Genomic DNA, 19,929 nt, shown 5'->3' with positions numbered 1-19,929 from the left:
TCCGTCAACTGGCAAGTCAAGGAGTGATCAGTAAGACTCATTCACCCTTTAATAGTCCCATATGGCCCATGCAAGAATCTAATGGAGAGTGGAGGCTAACAGTGGACTATAAAGGCCTGAATGAAGTCACACCGCCGCTGAGTGCTGCCATACCAGACATGCTAGAACTCCAGTATGAACTGGACTCAAAGGCTGCCAAATGGTATGCAACAATAGATATCCCCAACATGTTTTTCTCAACCCCTCTGGCAGCAGAGTGCAGGCCACAGTTTGCTTTCACATGGGGGTCTATACAGTACACCTGGAATCAACTGCCCCAGGGGTGGAAACATAGTCCTACCATTAGTCATGGACTGATACAGACTGCACTGGAACAAGGTGAAGCTCCCAAACACCTGCAGTATATTGATGACATCATTGTGTGGGGCAACACAGCAGAGGAAGTGTTTGAGAAGGGGAGAAGAATAATCCAGATTCTCCTGAAAGCTGGTTTTGCTATAAAACAAAGTAAGGTCAAAAGACCTGCACAGGAAATTCAGCTTTTAGGAATAAAATGGCAAGATGGGCGTCGTCATATCCCAATGGATGTGATCAATAAAATGACAGCTATGTCTCCACCAACTAACAAAAAGGAAACACAAGCTTTCTTAGGTGTCGTGGGTTTCTGGAGAACGCATATTCCAGGTTACAGTCTGATCGTAAGCCCTCTCTATTGAGTGACCCAGAAGAAGAATGACTTTGAATGGGGCCCTGAGTAGCAGCAAGCCTTTGAACAAATTAAACAGGAGATAGTTTGTGCAGTAGCTTGGGACAGTCCAGGGAGGACAAGATGTGAAAAACGTGCTTTACACCTCAGCTGGGGATAACGGTCCCACCTGGAGCCTCTGGCAGAAAGCACCTGGAGAGACTCGAGGTTGACCTCTAGGGTTTTGGAGCCAGGGATATAGGGGATCTGAAGCCCGTTACACTCCAACTGAAAAAGAAATATTAGCAGCATATGAAGGAATTCGAGCTGCTTCAGAAGTAGTTGGTACTGAAGCACTGCTCCTTTTGGCATCTCGATTGCCTGTGCTGGGCTGGATGTTAAAAAAAGGGTCCCCTCTATGCATCATGCAACTGATGGTACATGGAGTAAGTGGGTTGCACTGACAACACAACGAGCTCGGATGGGAAACCCTGATTGCCCGGGAATCCTGGAAGTGATCATGGACTGGCCAGAGGGCCGAAACTTCAGAGTATTGCTAAAGGAGGTGACTCGTGCTGAAGAGGCCCCTCTGTATAATAAATTATTAGAGACTGAGAAGCTATATGCCCTGTTTACAGATGGATCCTGTTGTATTGTGGGAAAACATCAAAGGTGGAAAGCTGCTGTGTGGAGTCCTACAAGACAAGTCGCAGAAACTGCTGAAGGACAAGGTGAATCGAGTCAGTTTGCAGAGGTGAAAGCCATTCAGCTGGCTTTAGATATTGCTCAACAAGAAAAATGGCCAGTACTTTAGCTCTATACTGACTCATGGATGGTGGCAAATGCCCAGTGGGGGTGGCTACAGCAATGGAAGCAGAGCAGCTGGCAGTGCAGAGGTAAGCCATCTGGGCTGCTGAACTATGGCAAGATATTGCTGCTTGGGTAGAGAACCTCATTGTAAAAGTATGTCATATAGATGCTCACATACCCAAGAGTCGTGCCACTGAAGAACATCAAAACAATGAGCGGGTGTACCAGGCTGCTAGAATTGAAGTGGCTCAGGTGGATCTGGATTGGGAACATAAGGGTGAGCTATTTATAGCTTGATGGGCCCATGACACATCAGGACATTTAGGAAAGGATGCAACATACAAACGGGTTCGTGATCGAGGGGTGGACTTGACCATTGATGCCATTGCACAGGTTATCCATGAATGTCAAACATGCGCCATAATCAAACAAGCTAAGCTGCTAAAGCCTGTTTGGTATAGAGGACGATGGCTGAAATATCAATACAGGGAAGCCTGGCAGGTTGATTACATCACACTACCACGAACCCACCACAGCAAGCAGCGTGTGCTTACAATGGTGGAAGTAACTACTGGATGGTTGGTAACATACCCCATGACCCATGCCACTGCCCAGAACACTATCTTGGGCCTTGAAAAGCAAGTTTTATGGTGACACGGCACCCCTGAAAGAAGTGAATCAGACAACGGGACTCATTTCCGAAACAATCTCATTAACACCTGGGCCAACGAGCATGGCATTGACTGCGTGTATCACATCCCCTATCATGCACCAGCCTCCGGGAAAATTGAACAATACAACGGACTGTTAAAAATCACACTGAAAGCAATGGCTGCTGGGACATTCAAGCATTGCGATACACATTTAGCAGAAGCCACCTGGCTAATTAACACTAGAGGAACTGCCAGTCACCCTGGCCCTGCCCAGTCAAAACCCCTGCACACTGTGGAAGGAGGTAAGATCCCCATAATATATATAAGGAACTTGTTCAGAAAAGCAGTCTGGGTTATTCCTTCCTCAGGAAAGGGTGAACCTATTGGCAGGACTGTTTTTACTCAAGCATCTGGGTGCACTTGGTAGGTAATGCAGAAGGATGGGGGAGTCCACTGTGTACCTCAAGGTGATTTAATTCTGGGGGAAAATAATCCATGATTTGAGCTGTGTGTTATGGGAATTGCTATAGCAGGAACCCATTGTTGCTAGCCAGGCTAGGAGCAAAACGAGTTCATTGCAATGTTAAACCCTATAACCTGGCCCGAAGGGACCAGGGGTGGAGATTGTAATGGAAGTACCTTTACAATGTTGTAACCCATAATTTGAGTTGCATGTTACAGGAATTACTATAACAGGAATCACCTGAACCAATGGAGGACAAGGCCTAGAAGAAGCAGCACAAGTGCAGCAGTGACGTGACCTGAGCAGGCTTCGGCACCCAGTAACTCCACGCAATATAACACCTCTCCTGTCCTGAGTGACCACCGTAACAGATGGAGCCCAAAGTCATGGACTAAATGAACTCAATGGACATTTTGTGGACATTTGTGGATATTTATGGACATTTTACAGATGTGATCCATAGACTAAGGGAATGATATCTGTGTATTATATCAAAGGATGGGAAGGGTGATGGTAGGTAATGAGAATGTATTGGATAGTGTGCTACCTGAGCATGACATAAATGGTATGGAATAAGGGGTGGAGAATGTGCTGGGTTTGGCTGTGATAGAGTTAATTTTCTTCATAGTAGCTAGTATGGGGCCATGTTTTGGATTTGTGCTGAAAACAGTGTTGATACACAGGGATGTTTTAATTATTGCTGCACAGTGCTTACACAGAGTCTTTTCTGCTTCTCACACCACCCCACCAGCGAGTAGGCTGGGAGTGCACAAGAAGCTGGGAGGGGACACAGCCGGGACAGCTGTCCCCAACTGACCAAAGGGATATTCCATACCATATGATGTCATGCTCAGCATATAAACTAGGGGGAAAGCTGGCCAGGAGACCGCTGCCTGGGGACTGGCTGGGCACCGGTCAGAGGGTGGCAAGTAATTGTTTTTTCATTTGCATCACTTGTCTTCGTTGGGTTCGGGTTTTTTTGCTATTTTCCTTTTCATTACAATTTTTTATTATTATTATTATTATATTTAATAAACTGTTCTCAACTCAAGAGCTTTCTCACTTTTATTCTTGCAGTTCTCTCCCCCATCCCACTGGGGTGGGAGGAGTAAGCGAGCGGCTGTGTGGTGCTTAGTTGCCAGCTGGGGTTAAACCACAACACATTTTTAGTAGTCTGCACATCGTCAGTCAGTAAGGAATCTATGTCAACCCGTTTAATGTTTCTTCCACAACTTGCTATTCACAGGATACAGCAAACCACAGTGTTAAGTTCCTGTGACTACCTTTCCAAAAATTCTTTGGTTATTTCTGATTGCTTGCTCTTCAGCTGTGTTTTTGTCCATTTGTACACCTTTAGACAGATTAACTCCCCAACGAGTGCAACAACAAAACTCTCTCTTAATCACAGGCACCAACATTCAGGTTGCCACTGTTTCTCAGAGTGGCCTGAAATGATAAATCCATTCTTGCTCTTTGCTAAGACTCACAAGACACAGCACATTTGAATTTAGGTGTGGAAACATATTTACGTAAGGCAAGCTTGCCAAATGTAACTATCTGCAAGGGTACCATCTAGCATAATGCAATCCCCACTTACACCTACTAAGTCTTGTATCACTGCCACAGTTTGATCATTAATGGATCCTGCTACTTCTCCCTTCCAGAAGAAAGGAAAGGAGTCAGCTAGAAGCCCTAAAGGAAAATTAGGGTCAGTTGACCTGGCAAGATTTCATGTATTTCAAGAGAAAAGTCTTAAATGAGAGCTCTCAAAATTTACAAAAATATTTCAAAATCTTTGATGCTCTCACCTGAATACCAACTCTACTTGAGTTTACACATGCATTTACCTGTAGAAGGTACCTTCTAGCACTTTTTTTTTTCCCAACTCATCATCAAAAAAAAAAAGAACATTTCAAAAGGCAGTGAACTAGAAATAGCATACTCTTTACATAATACTGAGATCAATAGTATTTAAAGTAGCTGGAAAATATACTAACATGAGTAGTACTTTTACAATGGCTTGTTTGAAAATACCTGGAGGCTTTTACATATCCCAAAGGCATTTCTCATTTGCACAGTAAAGATAATTTTTTGTTTATATCTGAATATTAAAATGGGAATGTAGTTACAGTTATCCAGCAAGAACTGCAAAGACTGCTGAAAAGTAAAATATCATTGGTGTATTACAGGAATCAACAGCACAACCATAAAAAGGTACAAGCTAAATTTTTTACAATTTTAGGGCAGGCTAACTTCTATTTTGGGACCATGAAAGCACTTCAAAATAGTAGACAAATAACGGAAACCTACTATTAATTCTCCCCTATGACCCCCAAATTATGCCTTTTACATTTTCCTGGTTTATTTGAGAAAAAGATACTACAAGGAGTTGTCTAATGCTACAAATATAAATTCATGCTACAAATATAAAATTACCTGACTGTATGGCTAGCACTGCCCACTCAATTTCTCGTAACATATATTTTTTCTTTTTTCTTCATCACACATCTGTGGTGTACAAGGCTGTAAGTGAATATTTTGCCCTTTCACACTTGCACCTTTTTATTCCTGTCACTGTAATCTCCTGAAGAAAATCTGGCTGTTGCTTTCATCTATTTAAAGACTGAAACCCACTGGACAATACTGCTTGGTTTATCATATATGTATGATCTAGAATACACATGACTATGCCTTCTTCAATTCTATCTGCTTCCATTAGTTAGCTGGCTTCTGATCTCAGGTAGTCTATAACAAAGACTTGGTAGGCACTGAAAGTTTGTTGGGTTTGGAATTTTTGGTGGAAAGAACACACTGAAGAATGAACCTATGCAACCATTGGTAGCATCCATGTCACACAGTCCCAAGCAGAAACAACAAAAGGTTTAAATCCATTTCATTCTGTTTCTATCTATCTCAGAATCTCCTAGTAAGCCAGGGCAAAATGGAAAACATTATCAATCTAGACAGGACTAGGTCAATGTTGTTCCTTATATAGATGAGAAGGGAAAAAAGTCTAGGACTTAAGCATTTTTTCATCAGATTTCAGTGTAAATTTTCAATTTCCAGCTCTTGATACAACTGAATACAGAAAAATAGGCTGTGAGCAGCACAGATCTGACGAGTGACATGCTTCAGGAATCATTTTGCTTTAACTGTTACTCGGTAATCCCATCTCTTTACCCTTTTCATCCACATATTTTTGCTAGATAAACAAAGCCAGAAAATCACTTGTCCTGTAATTTTTCTGGACAGCAGCAGTGCTAGGTAGCAGATTCCCTGGAAATCTAATCAACGTATTGGAACTGAGATAAACTGACACTGTAGTGATATTACAAAAAAAAAAAAAATATTTACTGCACTAAGGCAGGGAATAAGACAAAAACTTTTCTGAAAGGATGAGAGTGTGAAGAGGTAGAGTCATGAAATAGAAGCCACTTAGGAAAAGATTATGGAAAGTTATAGCTGGAAAAGTTAGGAGAGAATATATGGGGATGTAATCTGGTTGTGTAGAAGACTCACAGGTAAAGCTAGGCTAGAAATTATTTCCAAAGCAGCAATTAGACCATTCTCAGGCAAAAGAGATGAAGCTACATCAATTAAAGAGAAAAAAATACACACTATTGCTCCATCTGTCAAATCAAAGCAACCCCAAAGTTCAAAGTTGTGGTTAATAAAACTCCTATATACACTGAATGGGTTTTACCCAAACCTATTCCAGGATTCTCTGGCGTAATGATAACACCTAAAAAGATGCTGTGAAAGCAATTTCTTCTTTCTTAATTCCCCAACTCTGAGAAGCATGGGGGAGGTATGATATAGATGTATAGCCCTGAGTTCACAAGAGGTGTTCGAAAGCATTAGTGTTATTCTGAAAGAAGAGAGGACATAAAAAACTAGACAAGCACCTTAATAGAAGTATGTTGTCACACTTTCACATTAGAGTACCAATCACCAGCCTCTACACAAAGTGCAAAGCACGAACACAGAATATATCTTTACCTTCATATATAATAGACTATTATTATACACCAGATTTCTGTAGCAAGTCTTCTGATAGGCTGAACACAATGTTAAAGGGTTTCACAAATATTTCCTACCATTGTAAAAAAATTTAGCCTATTATCACGCTTGTGGGCATCAAGGTGGCATTTAAGAGCCCCATGTTCATTGTATCAATCAGGATAATGCACACACAATTACCAATTTCTGTTCTAAATAAAGCATAAAATAATCTAAAGCAAGGGATAACTACCAAGCATGAAAATATTCCTAGACAGGAAAAAGGATAAATAAGGAAGAGACTGTATCTTATATAGGCATACAATTCAAGAACTCCAAATAATTCATTGTATTCAACATTGTTTAAATGCATGCTTTCTAACACCTCTATGCTTCAATTTGTGCTAATATCTTGATTATTTTTTACATGCAACATGAATCAAAAATATATTAATGTAAGTCTGAACATCTTTGTTTCCACCTTAAGCTTCATGTGATTGAGCTAAAATTTTCCATATTGTTCAGCTATCTATAAAATGTGGTTAAGGCAAAACAATTTTTAATGTTTTAATTTTTTAAAGATATGTAGTATGTTTCCATACATTAAATACTATCTGTTTATAAAATTCAAACAGTGCTTGCATTTTTTTTAATGTTTGAAGAAGGAAGTTCGATACTACCACCACTGTCCTCATGAAAATATTACCAGATTTTATCATGAAACAAGTCAGTAAGAATCTGCATTTCAACATAAATGAGGGATGCTGTAAATCTGTTCCTAAGTTTTCCTCATATATTAAAATTACTTCCCAAATCAAAACATCCAAGCAATGTGAAAGTAGCATACTGTCCTAACAGCCAAGCTACTTCTCTCTGCAGACGAGTGTCCCAATATAGAGACAGAAGTTATTTGACACGATTGTTGGTGACCACATGTGAACTCTCAGGTAACAGCTGTCTTAAAACAAGCTGTATGTGCTTACACCATCAATTTCTTCCCCTGGATATGAATGCTTTAGAATATTAGCTCTAGTTACATGATCACACCATATTTTTGGACAAAATTTTCATTGCTTTATGCAATGGAGAAGATGGGACGACACTATAGCAAATGCACTCCCAGCTAAAGAACTTAATGTTATATTTTCAGAAGCAGAAGAACGTTCACTGATCAAGTCCAGAAAGGAAAGATGTGAACAAAACATGCCTTTCAAGATCAAAGCACTGAATGGGAACTCAAAGGAGCTAGTACCCCTCCTGGCTTTATGACAAACGTCCCAAGTAATGTTGTCAAGCCATTTAGCATTCTAAAACAATCAATCAGATACTGTGATGATTAATGAACATTTATAGCAATCAGATGATAATATCTAAGTACCATGAGGAAATCGTCACCATTAATATCCTCAGAGGAGTCATAATTAAACTGCATAGACATCTCTTACCATGTCTTAGCCTTTAAATTCTTTGAGAATGGAGGTAAGCATAACTTACATATGTAACTGTTATCCAACCACTTACGACACCGGAAAAATGTCATTTACCTCCTCTTCCTCTTTCAACAGAAAAACAGAATATGCAGTACATTTATAATTTAAAAATTTAATTCAACTGCAGCACACCAACCTCAGTGAAAATGGATTTTGAAGTGTACTTCAACATATACCAAGAAAGTAAACTTGTAACATATTCCAGGTACTCTTGACAAAATTTAAAAATGGAATTTTGTAACACAATTTTAAAATCCTACATAGTTCTCAATTAGAAAGAGAAAGAATATGGTATAGTAATGGGTTTTTTGTTTGTTTTTGGGTTTAGTGTCATGTTAAATCTTTGAACTCACCTTTCCACAACCAAGCTGACAGCCTGAGTAAGGTCTGGACTTGACACTTGGAGACGTTTCCACAGAGACCACACAAATTCTTTATCAGCCTTAGAAACAGGAAAAAAAAGACAAAAATACATTAAATGTATGCTCTGCCTTTTATACATGAAAAAGTTATACTATGCATATTCAAAAGACAATTACAAAAAACCCCTCTATTTTAGAAAGTATTCCCTATGTTACTCACTATCCTGTGAATAAAAAAAAAAAAAATCACAGCAAACAGTTCTCTTGAATAAACAAAGTTCTAACCATACAGAATTTTTAAGGAAGACAAAGACCTACAATCAATAATAAAAGAGTATGCAATATGACATAAGGCAGCAGAAATCAACACTACTCAGACAAGTCTGCCCTTTCCTGTATCAATTACTGGTATTTCTAGCAGCAGGACACAATTTCTATTAATAAATATTGAGCCTGGAATACATACTTCAACATTAAGTTTTACCATATGCAGCTCTTACATTTTATTTCAAAATAAACAGTAAATCAGACTTCTAACATATGCTCAGCTAACCTGCATTATATAAAAGCTTCTGAAAAAATTCTCAAGTGAGAGCAAGAAAACAATGCTCTTGCTCTGTGAAAACTAGATGTCAGCTAAAAGCTCTTCCAGATTCATATTTTCTACTACACTTAAATTGTTATTTTGCACTGGTGTATTTCTATTCCAATACAGTTTTATTACTGGAACCACCAATATTGATGTATTTATGTTAAAAACTAAAACCATAATGTGTTAATCATATAAAAATGTTGGCGGGGAGGGGTGTCATCAAAAGATGAAGACAAGGAGAACGATAAGGAAGCATATGTACATAAACCATGGACTGGAGTAAGACCAAACGGGCTAAAAACAGCCTAACATAAAATTAGGTATTAATAAGCCAAAACCATCATATTGGCTAGGTAGCTAGGTCTATCCAACAGGTAAAAATCACAGGAGTGCAGCTTAGTCTACCTTCTACTAGTTTTCGGATGTTAAAGAGAAATAGAATTTGCATGAGGACAATACATGACCTAAAAGGAAAACCAACACTATTACAGCTATCCATTTCCCTGCTTCCTTCTTGTCCCAAGCTTCTGGAACCTAACAATCTACTAAGCTATCACAGGTATCATTAGCAACCAGAACCTCACTAAAATGGGCTAAACAAACAACACAGTATCTCATCTCTGCACAACTCTATCTTAATCCTGATTATCAAATGAAACAGAAGACCTGAGTTCCTGTATGAAGAAACCAAACAGTGGAGGTGAAGACCTTTCCCACTTAATTTCTTCTTTCCCTGTTTTCATTTTTTATGAATAACAGATTGCACCTTTGGTCACGGTACTGTGTGCCCATGACTTGAAACAGCTAAAAGCAATGGTCATCAACTACAAGTTTGACAGGCCTCACAAGAGCCAATAATGACCACATACTGAATGATTAGAGTAAATCTGAGGAGCAGAAATTGCTTTTTCTATTTTTGCTATCTTTTCTTTTCATTTGTTCCCCATCAGTTTTGTCTTCTATGAAGCAGACTTGAACTTCACAAGCTGTTATCAGTTCCAGCGCATAACAATCACTCCATCTTAATGTTGTCTTTCTTCAGGACAAGACAACTATCTTCAATATGAAATCAAAAGATCTCTCTAAAGCTAGCAGACTTTTATCAAGATTTATCAGTGTACTGAGTCCAAATTATTTTATCAAGATTAATATCGCAACAGCCAAATACACTGAATTACGAATTTAACAAACTTTAACAATTATTATAGAAGAAATAGGAGAGATGGTAGTACCTATTTTTTCCACAATTTATGAGTAAAGCCATCAACTTCTTCAATCAAGCAAGAAAGAAAACTTTATGGAGATTTGATGCTTTATCAAGGCATTGCTGTAAACCTAGAAAAATTCACCCGCCTACTGTAAGAATGCACATCACTAACAAATCCAACGAGCTTTCTGATTGTGTTAGAAAGTAAAATAAAACAAAGGCTCTGGTCACAAAGATCTTACCATTCCTGACTATTATCAGCTTATGCAAACTGGACTACAGGAGAAAGAGTTTGTCTTTCATAAATCCAGAGAAATTTCATCTACCTACCTTTGTAGGATGTACGCAACTTTTAAAGTGTTGACAGGGAGGCTTCATTTCTGGTATTTCCAAACAATTAACAAAAAACTTTGTGTAGAAAGAAATGAGGCAAACTGTTCTTTAAAAACTCTTGAAGAGAACATCACTTTCTCTGACGAAATTGGTCTAGCAGTGTAAGGACTCTCTTCAAAACCAAAAGTGATCCTGCTGTGTGCCAGCAAACAGATAGTACCTAACTGGAATATGCTGCACTGTGGTGTATGACCGCATTCACATTTTGAAGAAAGAGAACACCAAAACTAAGCCATACATCATATAAATAAGAATTCAAATTACTTCACATCAGTATTCAAGTCTTTGCTTAGTAGAAGTACTAAAAATAAGTTCACTTTCAGTGAGGAATTAAGTTAAAAGACGAACAGTAAGCATGATATTAATTAGGTTATTCAGTTCAGGCAAAAAAGATGGCTAGCCACATCTTTTTTTAAAAAAAAAAAAAGTACAACCTCTCATGGTGTGCTATCACCTTATGCCACTTGATATCCTTCTGGATTTCTATGTACCTAGCCTGAAAGACTAAAAAGCGCGTACTTTTTTCATGTGTCCTAAAAAAAGCCACCGTCTCCTGAAAATGCCCTATCATGCCACCTGAAAAGTCACGATGTGTGTACACTGTGAACCATGCATGACCTACTGATTCTTCTCAGGCAGAAACAGAATGAAAAATAATAATGTTTTTCAGATTTGGAAAAACTGCTGCAGGCTTCCAAAAAAACATTAGGATCTATACAGAACACAGATTCCGAGTATTCTTAACATCTAAAAATATCTCCTATTTATGTTGGGAGCCCAGCAAAGAAAAAACACAAAGCCAAACAAAAACGTCACTTAACCACAGCAATTGAAATGTGATTTCTTTTCAATTATTTAGAAGGACAAAGCAGTTCTTACACTCTAAATGACACCACTTTGAGTATAAGGAAATCTCTGAACCATAATGGAAGAATAAACCATTATATCTAATAAACTATGTCTAACCCCAATTTTAAAATAATGTTAATTTAAATCTCTCAGTTAATCAGCAATATGGAGAACAGAACTGAAGTGATCACAGAATCATTAAGGTTGGAAAAGACCTGTAAGATCATCAAGTCCAACCATCAACCAACACCACCATGCCCACGAAACCATGTCCCACAATGCCATGTCCACATGTTCCTTGGACACCTCCAGTGAGGGCGACTCCACCACTTCCCTGGGCAGCTTATTCCAGTGTTTCACCACTCTCTTAGTAAAGAAATTTTTCCCAACATCCAGCCTGAACCTCCCCTGGCACAACTTGATCCCGTTTCCTCTTGTCCTGAAGAGGATAATAGTGCTTGAATACTTTTTATATCTTTAATCCACAATTCACTGTGTATTTTTACACTAAACTACTTTAAATGACTAACAAATTAGTCTAAGGGCCATGAAGTCATTGCAGCACAGAGAAGTCAAAACATAACAAAGTGCCAACAGTATCACACCTGCAAATGCTCAAAAATCTTGCGTCAAACAAACAATCAAAGTTTCTAATGCTGATTTATGAGCTCACAAGCTTTGTTCAGTTCAGTTTTGTTTCCCTGTTTAAAGATTTGGATTTGCTTACCATCAGGCTTCCTTAGCTTTTCCCTTTACTGTCCTGTATACAAGACCACAGAAGTAGCTGTTGGGTTTTCTGCTTATTTATTTATTTATTTGAAGAGCTGAGACACTTCAGCTTCTGCATGACTCCAAGAAGCATTATCAAATACCATGAGACTCACTACAAACAGTGGCAGATGCCTCTTGTCCCACTTGCAGGTTCCTACACGCTCCAGGTCCCAGCTGGGGAACAGCAGAAGGCATCACAAGACAGAACAGTGCACAACTTTCAGACACATACTTCTAAGCACAGCATTCCTCCATTACTAAAAAAAAAAAAAAACACAAAAAGGGAAAACTACAGTAACACATACTGAATTGTTCCTAATGAACAAATATGTACAAAATATATATTTGTACAACAAAACAAGAGGGAATTTTCACATCCCTCCCATGATTTTTGCGGAGTATCCAGCATGTATTGAGTCTCTGGCAACCTAGTTTCTACCTAAACTTTGCCAAGCCTCCCAGAAATTGACCTTTTGATAATATATAAAATACAAAGTTTCAATGAATGTTGTCTTCCTAATGAGAAAACAGATACTCAGGTACAAACGATGTCTTTTAATTGAATAAGCAGTTCAAAATAACCTCAAAGCACCTTTAACTATTTCACAAGCAGATTACTTTCAAAGTTGTCCAAGGAAGAGTAAAATCAACTCGAAGTTGTACTCATGTCAGTGAAATTGCCACTCCTTAAATAACTAAGTTCTGCAACATTTCTGTCTGTGCTAAAAGAACAGTACATGGAATAGGAATGAAAAAGTCATCCTAACTTGAAAAGAAAAAAGCTTGCAGTAAGGAATATTGAATGTTAACAGTGTGCACTAAATAAATGTCAATGAAACAGCTAAACAGAACAGGACAAGTAGTGTCCATTAAAAAAACAAACAAAAACCTTCACAAGTCATCTTGAAATTCCAGTTATTTTTCACTTATTTCCAGAACTGCAAAACACCACCATTTCAATAAACACTATTTATTTTAGATGATGGTAGGAATGGTATTTAAAGTCACTACTGAAACCTATCAGTGAGCACACACAGAACTATAAAGCAATGCAGTAATTATAATCAACAGATATTCTAATCTAAATCAACAAATGCCTTTCACTTCATGTTTGTATTTCTGTACATGCACACAAAACAAAGCAGCATCCTGCCTGCCAAAAGAATATGGACACAAATTATTTAACAGCATCTTCAAATACATGTTACCAGTAAAAACATAAATCATCATCTGCAGTTAAAAATCCATGAATTTTATTACATAAAAAGAAAATTGACACAGAATTGTACAAAATTTCTCATTCTGACAATAAAACATTAGTAAAATATTGGTCAATGAATGGTAAGTTACCATAAAATACAACTTATTTATCTAAAGATGCCAAACATTTTAATAGCTAAAACTGTTTCCTTTAAATCTATAATAAAGCATTTTGTAAAACAGAATGAGTATTAGCCAGAAATTATTACAGTTTTAAAACTAAAAGAAGTTTAAACAGCATTTTTAAGCTCTTGGCACAATCAACGGACATGGTAAGGCTGTTCCCTGAATGGTCTTGGGAGCCAAACAATTTCTTCCAAAAAAGGGCTGCTTAGACTGTCTGAAGTTGGCACAGAAAAACACCACAGCTGTCAAAGCCTGGGATGTATCAATCTTCAGCGTACCCAAGGAACATTCAACCTACTCAAGTGTACATTAACAGCTCAAGAGGTCAGCAAGTGTGTACCTTGAACAGCTGAGAACTTACACACACAAGGCAGTATACAGATGTCATTTGAAAGTTAGTGAAAATTACTCACTAAAACTAAGATTATTCACAACACATCTAATGTGAGATAAAGACGCTCATCCTGCGATCAAGTTTGCACACCAGAACTAAAGAATTATGCAAGAAAAAACAGAATGCACTGGGTACCCCCTGAAAAGAGGTATTTTCCCTCAGCCTATAGTAAAAGTAATTGAAGTTCATCATCATACTGAAAGACATACAGAAATTAAGAGTACCTTAGGCCTTGAATATGTTCTTTGCAAAGCAAACTGGGTTTTTCTTACTGATTTTTAGCAGCAGCAAGTTCAGAAGCAGGGACAAACATAAGATGAGCCACTGACAAAGGTTATATGTCATGACCAGCTACAACAAAAGTATTTGCTTGCAAGTGAAGTCATGAATTTATTAAACATCAGTGTAACTCACGAAACACAGAATCCCTCTGGCTTATAAGCAAGGAAAGACAAATATTCTTATTTAAATTAAACCAATTTACTTTCCTTTTGGAAGAGAATCCAAGCATAAATACTACTCTGGACATTTGATATCAAAAGTAGTAAAACATTGCATACACTTTTTTGTCTAATGAAAAATTAAAAGTGACCTAAACATAGAAAGTTTTGAGTATTTTTTTTTTACACTGCTTTATCAGCAGAGAATTAGCTAGCATTCTTTTAAAGTAAAGATACTGAATTGCTATAGGAAAAGCTTTTAAATTAGCAGCGAGAGGAGTGCCAAAAACATAAGCAGTATCCCTCTTTTTTTTTTTTCTCACAGGAACTGTACATTCATGACAGTTTGGGTATTAAATTTACAGGTAGTTTTAATTTTTTTTTTACGTGTCTATCATGTACCGTGTTGAGAACAACTGAAAAAAACCTTTAGTGTAAATTCATACATGAAGCATCACAATTACCTACAGTTTGAAACCAGTACTCTTTGATGTTTTACTATATGTATTGCAAAGCATGTTAACTATTAGCAGTGTTCATATCATACCTTACGTTTTGATAGCACTACAAATTACTTTCACTAATTAGGAAGATACCATCTTCTGATATCCGGAAGGAAACACCCCCAGAACAGAAAAAAACCAAAAACCAAAACGCAAACAAACAATTTCTTCCTTCCCTTTCCACCCCGCCACCCCCTGATTGCTAGAAAAGCACAGGACACAAACTCATTTTAGTTTTTTCATCAGGAGATACCCCCAAAAGGGAAAATGAAACAGTTGGGAGGACAGAGGGAGCTATTGGTTTACTGTTAATTTTTAGTAAGAACTCTATAATAATCAGACACTGACAATTTTCTGTATTATGAGGTGAATATTTGAATACAAAGTGAAATATGTGTGACTGTCAGGCTGGAAAAATTTGTATGGAAATGCAAAATACTATACAGAATACCAGCCATGAAATAACATGGCTGATAAAAGCACTGAAACATATGCAAGAAAATTGTTAATAGGGATTGGTTTGGACTCCCCTAACATCTAGTATACTTCTGACTAAAGAGCTCAAGACTTTAATCAACTGACATATACACTTCACATGCAAGTGACAGACTTGCTTCTTGATGTCTCACAAGATGCTTAAACTTACACTGTTGCATGCTGCCAGTGCAGACTCTCTTGATCCTGCTGAGCCAGTGTTTCTTTGTGATTTCCAGTCACGTATTATATTCCTAAATGAGAGGTATTCTCTCTACAACCCACGCAGTCCTGCTGAGTGGTCACAGTACAGAATACTCTTACACTTCACAGAACCTATCTTTGAGATGCTACCCTTTTCAACAACATAAAAGTCACTAGAAGATAAGACTGATCAGTAGTACCTCACAAGACAGCTTAGTGCCTTATATGCACCAGGCTCTAAAGGTAACATTAGATTATTTTCAAGTTAACAAAGGTCACTCACATACAGTATGCACTGTTGTATCTAACTGCCACATAGAGATTTGTAAGAAGGTTGTATGCGACCAGACCAGATTGACAGTTTCAAAATAGATGCAATCAGCAAACAAGTTTATCTTCCCCTCTTCTCCCACAACTCCTTAATGTTGCAGTATAAGGGGTATGCAACCAACATGTAATTTTACGATACCTGAAGAACAGTTCAACGTACCTTCCAGCCATAATTTTCTATTTAAAGAATTTCCTGTTACCTTGTCTCTATTGGTAGTTTTAGCAACAAAGATACCGTTGAATCAAAAATGGAAAACAATAAGATACTGCTTTACTTACACATATACATAGAATATAAAAAAACTGTGTGTAAGTAAATATACACACATACCCCCACCAAGAGATTGCATCCTTACTCAGAACTCTGTTGAAAGCAAACAGGCACCATAAAAATAATACAATATTATAATGTTACCATGTTGATGCAGTAGTAGCGGTCTAACTAAAAGATGCTGCCACTACACGACTGCATGAACAGAGTCTCAGATTAGTCCATCAGTGTGACAAAAAGACAGCAATACACTTAACTGAATAATTTTATTACATGTTCTTAATTGACACAAATAACTGACTCATTATGGCATCAATGGACAAGAAATACAAGATATTTCCTGGCCCATCATGACATAGTAAATTAATTATCATCATAAAAGTCAGATCAGTACCACCACAGGAGGACAGGACAGAAATAAACATGCGCTAAATGTTAGAGAGAAGTTATCAGATAGACATGGACCAATGACACACAATGCCACCCTTACTGAATAGCTAAAAGTAAATTACTTCCTCTGCTCTTTGGTGAATGCACAATCAGTATGCTCTCCATGCCTTCATTCACTGGTACAGCGATTACACTGACAATTGCTTTTTTCTGAGTACTCAGCATTGAAAACTTAAAACTTGGGTTGATGTAAGAATTGTTTTCAAAGAGGAAAGGACAATATAAAGCAAAGGGGTTTGTTCCAGAGGTAAGGGTTTTCTTTAATCCCTTTATAGATCAAGGATAGGATAACTCGTCTGTGAGTTTTCGTTTTGAGCTATAAATATTTAAACTACTTCACTTAAAACTAACCATAGTCATTAAAGTAATTTGGATGGGAGATGCACAGTACAGAATAGGACATGAATTTCCTAAGTCACATAACTGCTTTCCGGAAGTGCTACAATCTGAGAGTTATTTTAAGACTTCAATCACTTATTTGAGAGCACAGGATAATCTAAAAGTTTCAGCATAGGCCTCAGAGTTAGTTTTTATTTAAATGTAATGCTCTGGATTAATACAGTCATAATGTATTTGTGATTTTTCAATGCATTCGAGAATACAGGCATGCACAAGTAGTTTTATTTTAGAGACAATATAACCATATGCATACATTTGGGTATATTCAGTCTGAATTACCATGACTAATCAAGTAGAATTTGGGTCCATCGCGTCAACTCTGTCTGAAATGACTTTGTAGTACTTTTCAAATCCTGTGAAGATGCAGACAAATAGGAAACTATTTGCCTATCTTTTAAGTCATGAGCTAAACAGTACCCGAAATATCTGTAAGAGTGCACAACAAATATCTGTAAGAGTTAACAACATAACAACAAAAAACAAGATTATCTGAAGTCATTCTCTAACAGCAGCATACCTTCTCCTGAACCAAAATACAGTTTGACAGGAAAACCAGACCTGCTACAGCCATTGTCCGCTGGGCTGAATCTGTAACTACGCGGTAAACGTAGAAATCTCAGCATGTTCTAGAGGCATCCTCAATGAAGTTGGAAAATTTACAAGAGCCTACTTCTCTGCATGTGAAACAACTTCCTTTATTAATAAACAGCAGTGTTTTGTTGTTCCCATAAAAGGTAACTTTTCACTCATGCCTATCTCATGGCAGTCAGGCAAAGTCACCAGTGACTGGAGGAAAGGGAATATCGCACCCTTTTTTAAAAAGGGTAAAAAGGAGGCCCTGGGAACTACTGACCTGTCAGAGTCACCGCAGTGCCCAGTAAAATCATGGAACAGATCCTCCTGAAAGCTACATCAAGGCATATGGATGACAAGGAGGTGATTAGAGACAGACAACATAGCTTCATCAAGGGCAAATCGTGCCTGACTAATCTAATGGCCTTATACAGTGGAGTAACTGCATCAGTGGACAAGTGAAGAGCTATGGATGTCATCAACCTAGACTTCTGTAAAGCCTTTGATACAGTCCCCCACAACATCCTTGCCACTTCATTAGAGAGATACAGGTTTGATGGAAGGACTGTTAGATGGATAAGGAATTGGCTGGATGGAAGGACTGTTAGATGGATAAGGAATTGGCTGGATGGCCTCGTCCACAAAGTTACAGTTTACAGCTCCATGTCCAAATGGAAACTAGTAACAACTGGTGTCCCGCCAGAGTGCATACTGGGACCAATACTGTTTAATACCTTCATAAATGACACAGTGGGACTGAGTGAATGTACCCTCGGCAAATTTAGAGATGACACTAAGCTAAGTGGTGCGGTTTCTACAACAGTGGGAAGGGATGCCATGCAGAGGGACACTGACAGGCTTGAGGAGCAGGCCCATGCAAACCTCATGAAGTTCAACAAGGCTAAGTGCAAGGTCCTGCACCTGGGTTGGTGCAATCCCCAATATCAATGCAAACTGTGGGATGAATTGATTGAGAGGAGCCCTGCGGAGATGGACTTGGGTATATTGGTGGATGAAAAACTGGATACGAGCTGGCAACTGCGCTTGCAGCCCAGAAAACCAATGGTATCCTGGGCTGCACCAAGAGAAACATGGCCAGCAGGTCAAGGGAGATGATTCTCCCTCTCTACTCTGCTCTAATGAGACCCTACCTGGAGTACTGCATCCAGCTCTGAGGACCCCAGCACCTGAAATGGCCCTGTTAGCACACGTCCATAGTAGGGCCATGAAAATGATCAGAGGGCTGGAACACCCCTCCTGCAAAGAAAGGCTGAGAAAGTTGGGGTTGTTCAGCGCAGAGAAGAGAAGGCTCCGGAGAGATCTTATTGTAGCCTTTCAATACCTAAAGGGGGCTTATAAGACAGACAGAGAGGCTCTTTACCAACGCCTGCAGTGACAGGCGAAGGGGCAACAATTTTAAACTGAAAGAGGGTAGACTTTTCTACAACGAGGATGGAGGGGGACTGGAACAGGTTCATGGATGCCCCATCATTGGAAGTGTTCAAAGTCAGGTTGGATGGGGCTTTGAGCAACATGATCTACTGAAAGACATCCATGCACATGGCAGGGGGGGTGGACTAGGTGATCGTTAAAGGTCCCTTCCAATCCAAACCGTTCTATGATTTTATGATCTCTGTACTAAATTTTAGATTCCCACTCACATGCTGGGGGCAATTTCAAATATTCACATGCAGATATACTGTGAATAGGTAACTACCTTAAGTGCAAAAATACAGGGTTTTTTATTTAAATCTCACTCTCAGTTCATCTTCAGTTTTACTCAAATATTCCAAACAAGTATTTTTCAGAAGGAAAGACCAGTTATGCAAAAATTCATTCTAGTTAGCTATAATTTGTCATAAGTACAAAAAGCAAAAGAAATTAAACAAACTTAGCTATTTAACAACACTAATTCTGTCTATAATACATGAAGAATAAGGTCTTTATTAAGAACACCTGTACTAATCAGGCTCATGTGATTTAGACTCCTTACGGCAAAATGTAAGAGTAAAATAACAAAAAAACACCCAAAGCACTAAACAGCTGGCATCCCTTGGCACCAATAAATATGTGGTCTTGGCTTAATCACTAATAAAATAAATTAGTATTTAATGAATGGGAGCATTAAACACTTTGCCCCATTTTGAGAGTACAGTATGGATATCAACAATTCATCCAGAAGAAATACTAACACACTCAAACTCTCAAACTGATGGTTCACAACCATTTAA

At 38.2% G+C, this 19,929-nt stretch overlaps 1 protein-coding gene across 1 annotated transcript in view; it reads right to left on the bottom strand.

The window, feature by feature from the left end:
* CNTLN (centlein) overlaps positions 1-19,929 on the bottom strand; it is a 204,938-nt gene that overhangs the window by 178,239 nt on the left and 6,770 nt on the right. The window contains 1 exon segment of the mRNA XM_059834003.1: positions 8,454-8,542. Within this exon segment, the coding sequence (XP_059689986.1) occupies positions 8,454-8,542 (89 nt within the window).

This window comes from Gavia stellata, chromosome Z (genome assembly GCF_030936135.1).
Source record: "Gavia stellata isolate bGavSte3 chromosome Z, bGavSte3.hap2, whole genome shotgun sequence".
Lineage (NCBI taxonomy): Eukaryota > Metazoa > Chordata > Aves > Gaviiformes > Gaviidae > Gavia > Gavia stellata.
The sequence above is the reverse complement of the archived record's forward strand: the minus strand, read 5'-3'. Positions and strand labels throughout refer to the sequence as shown.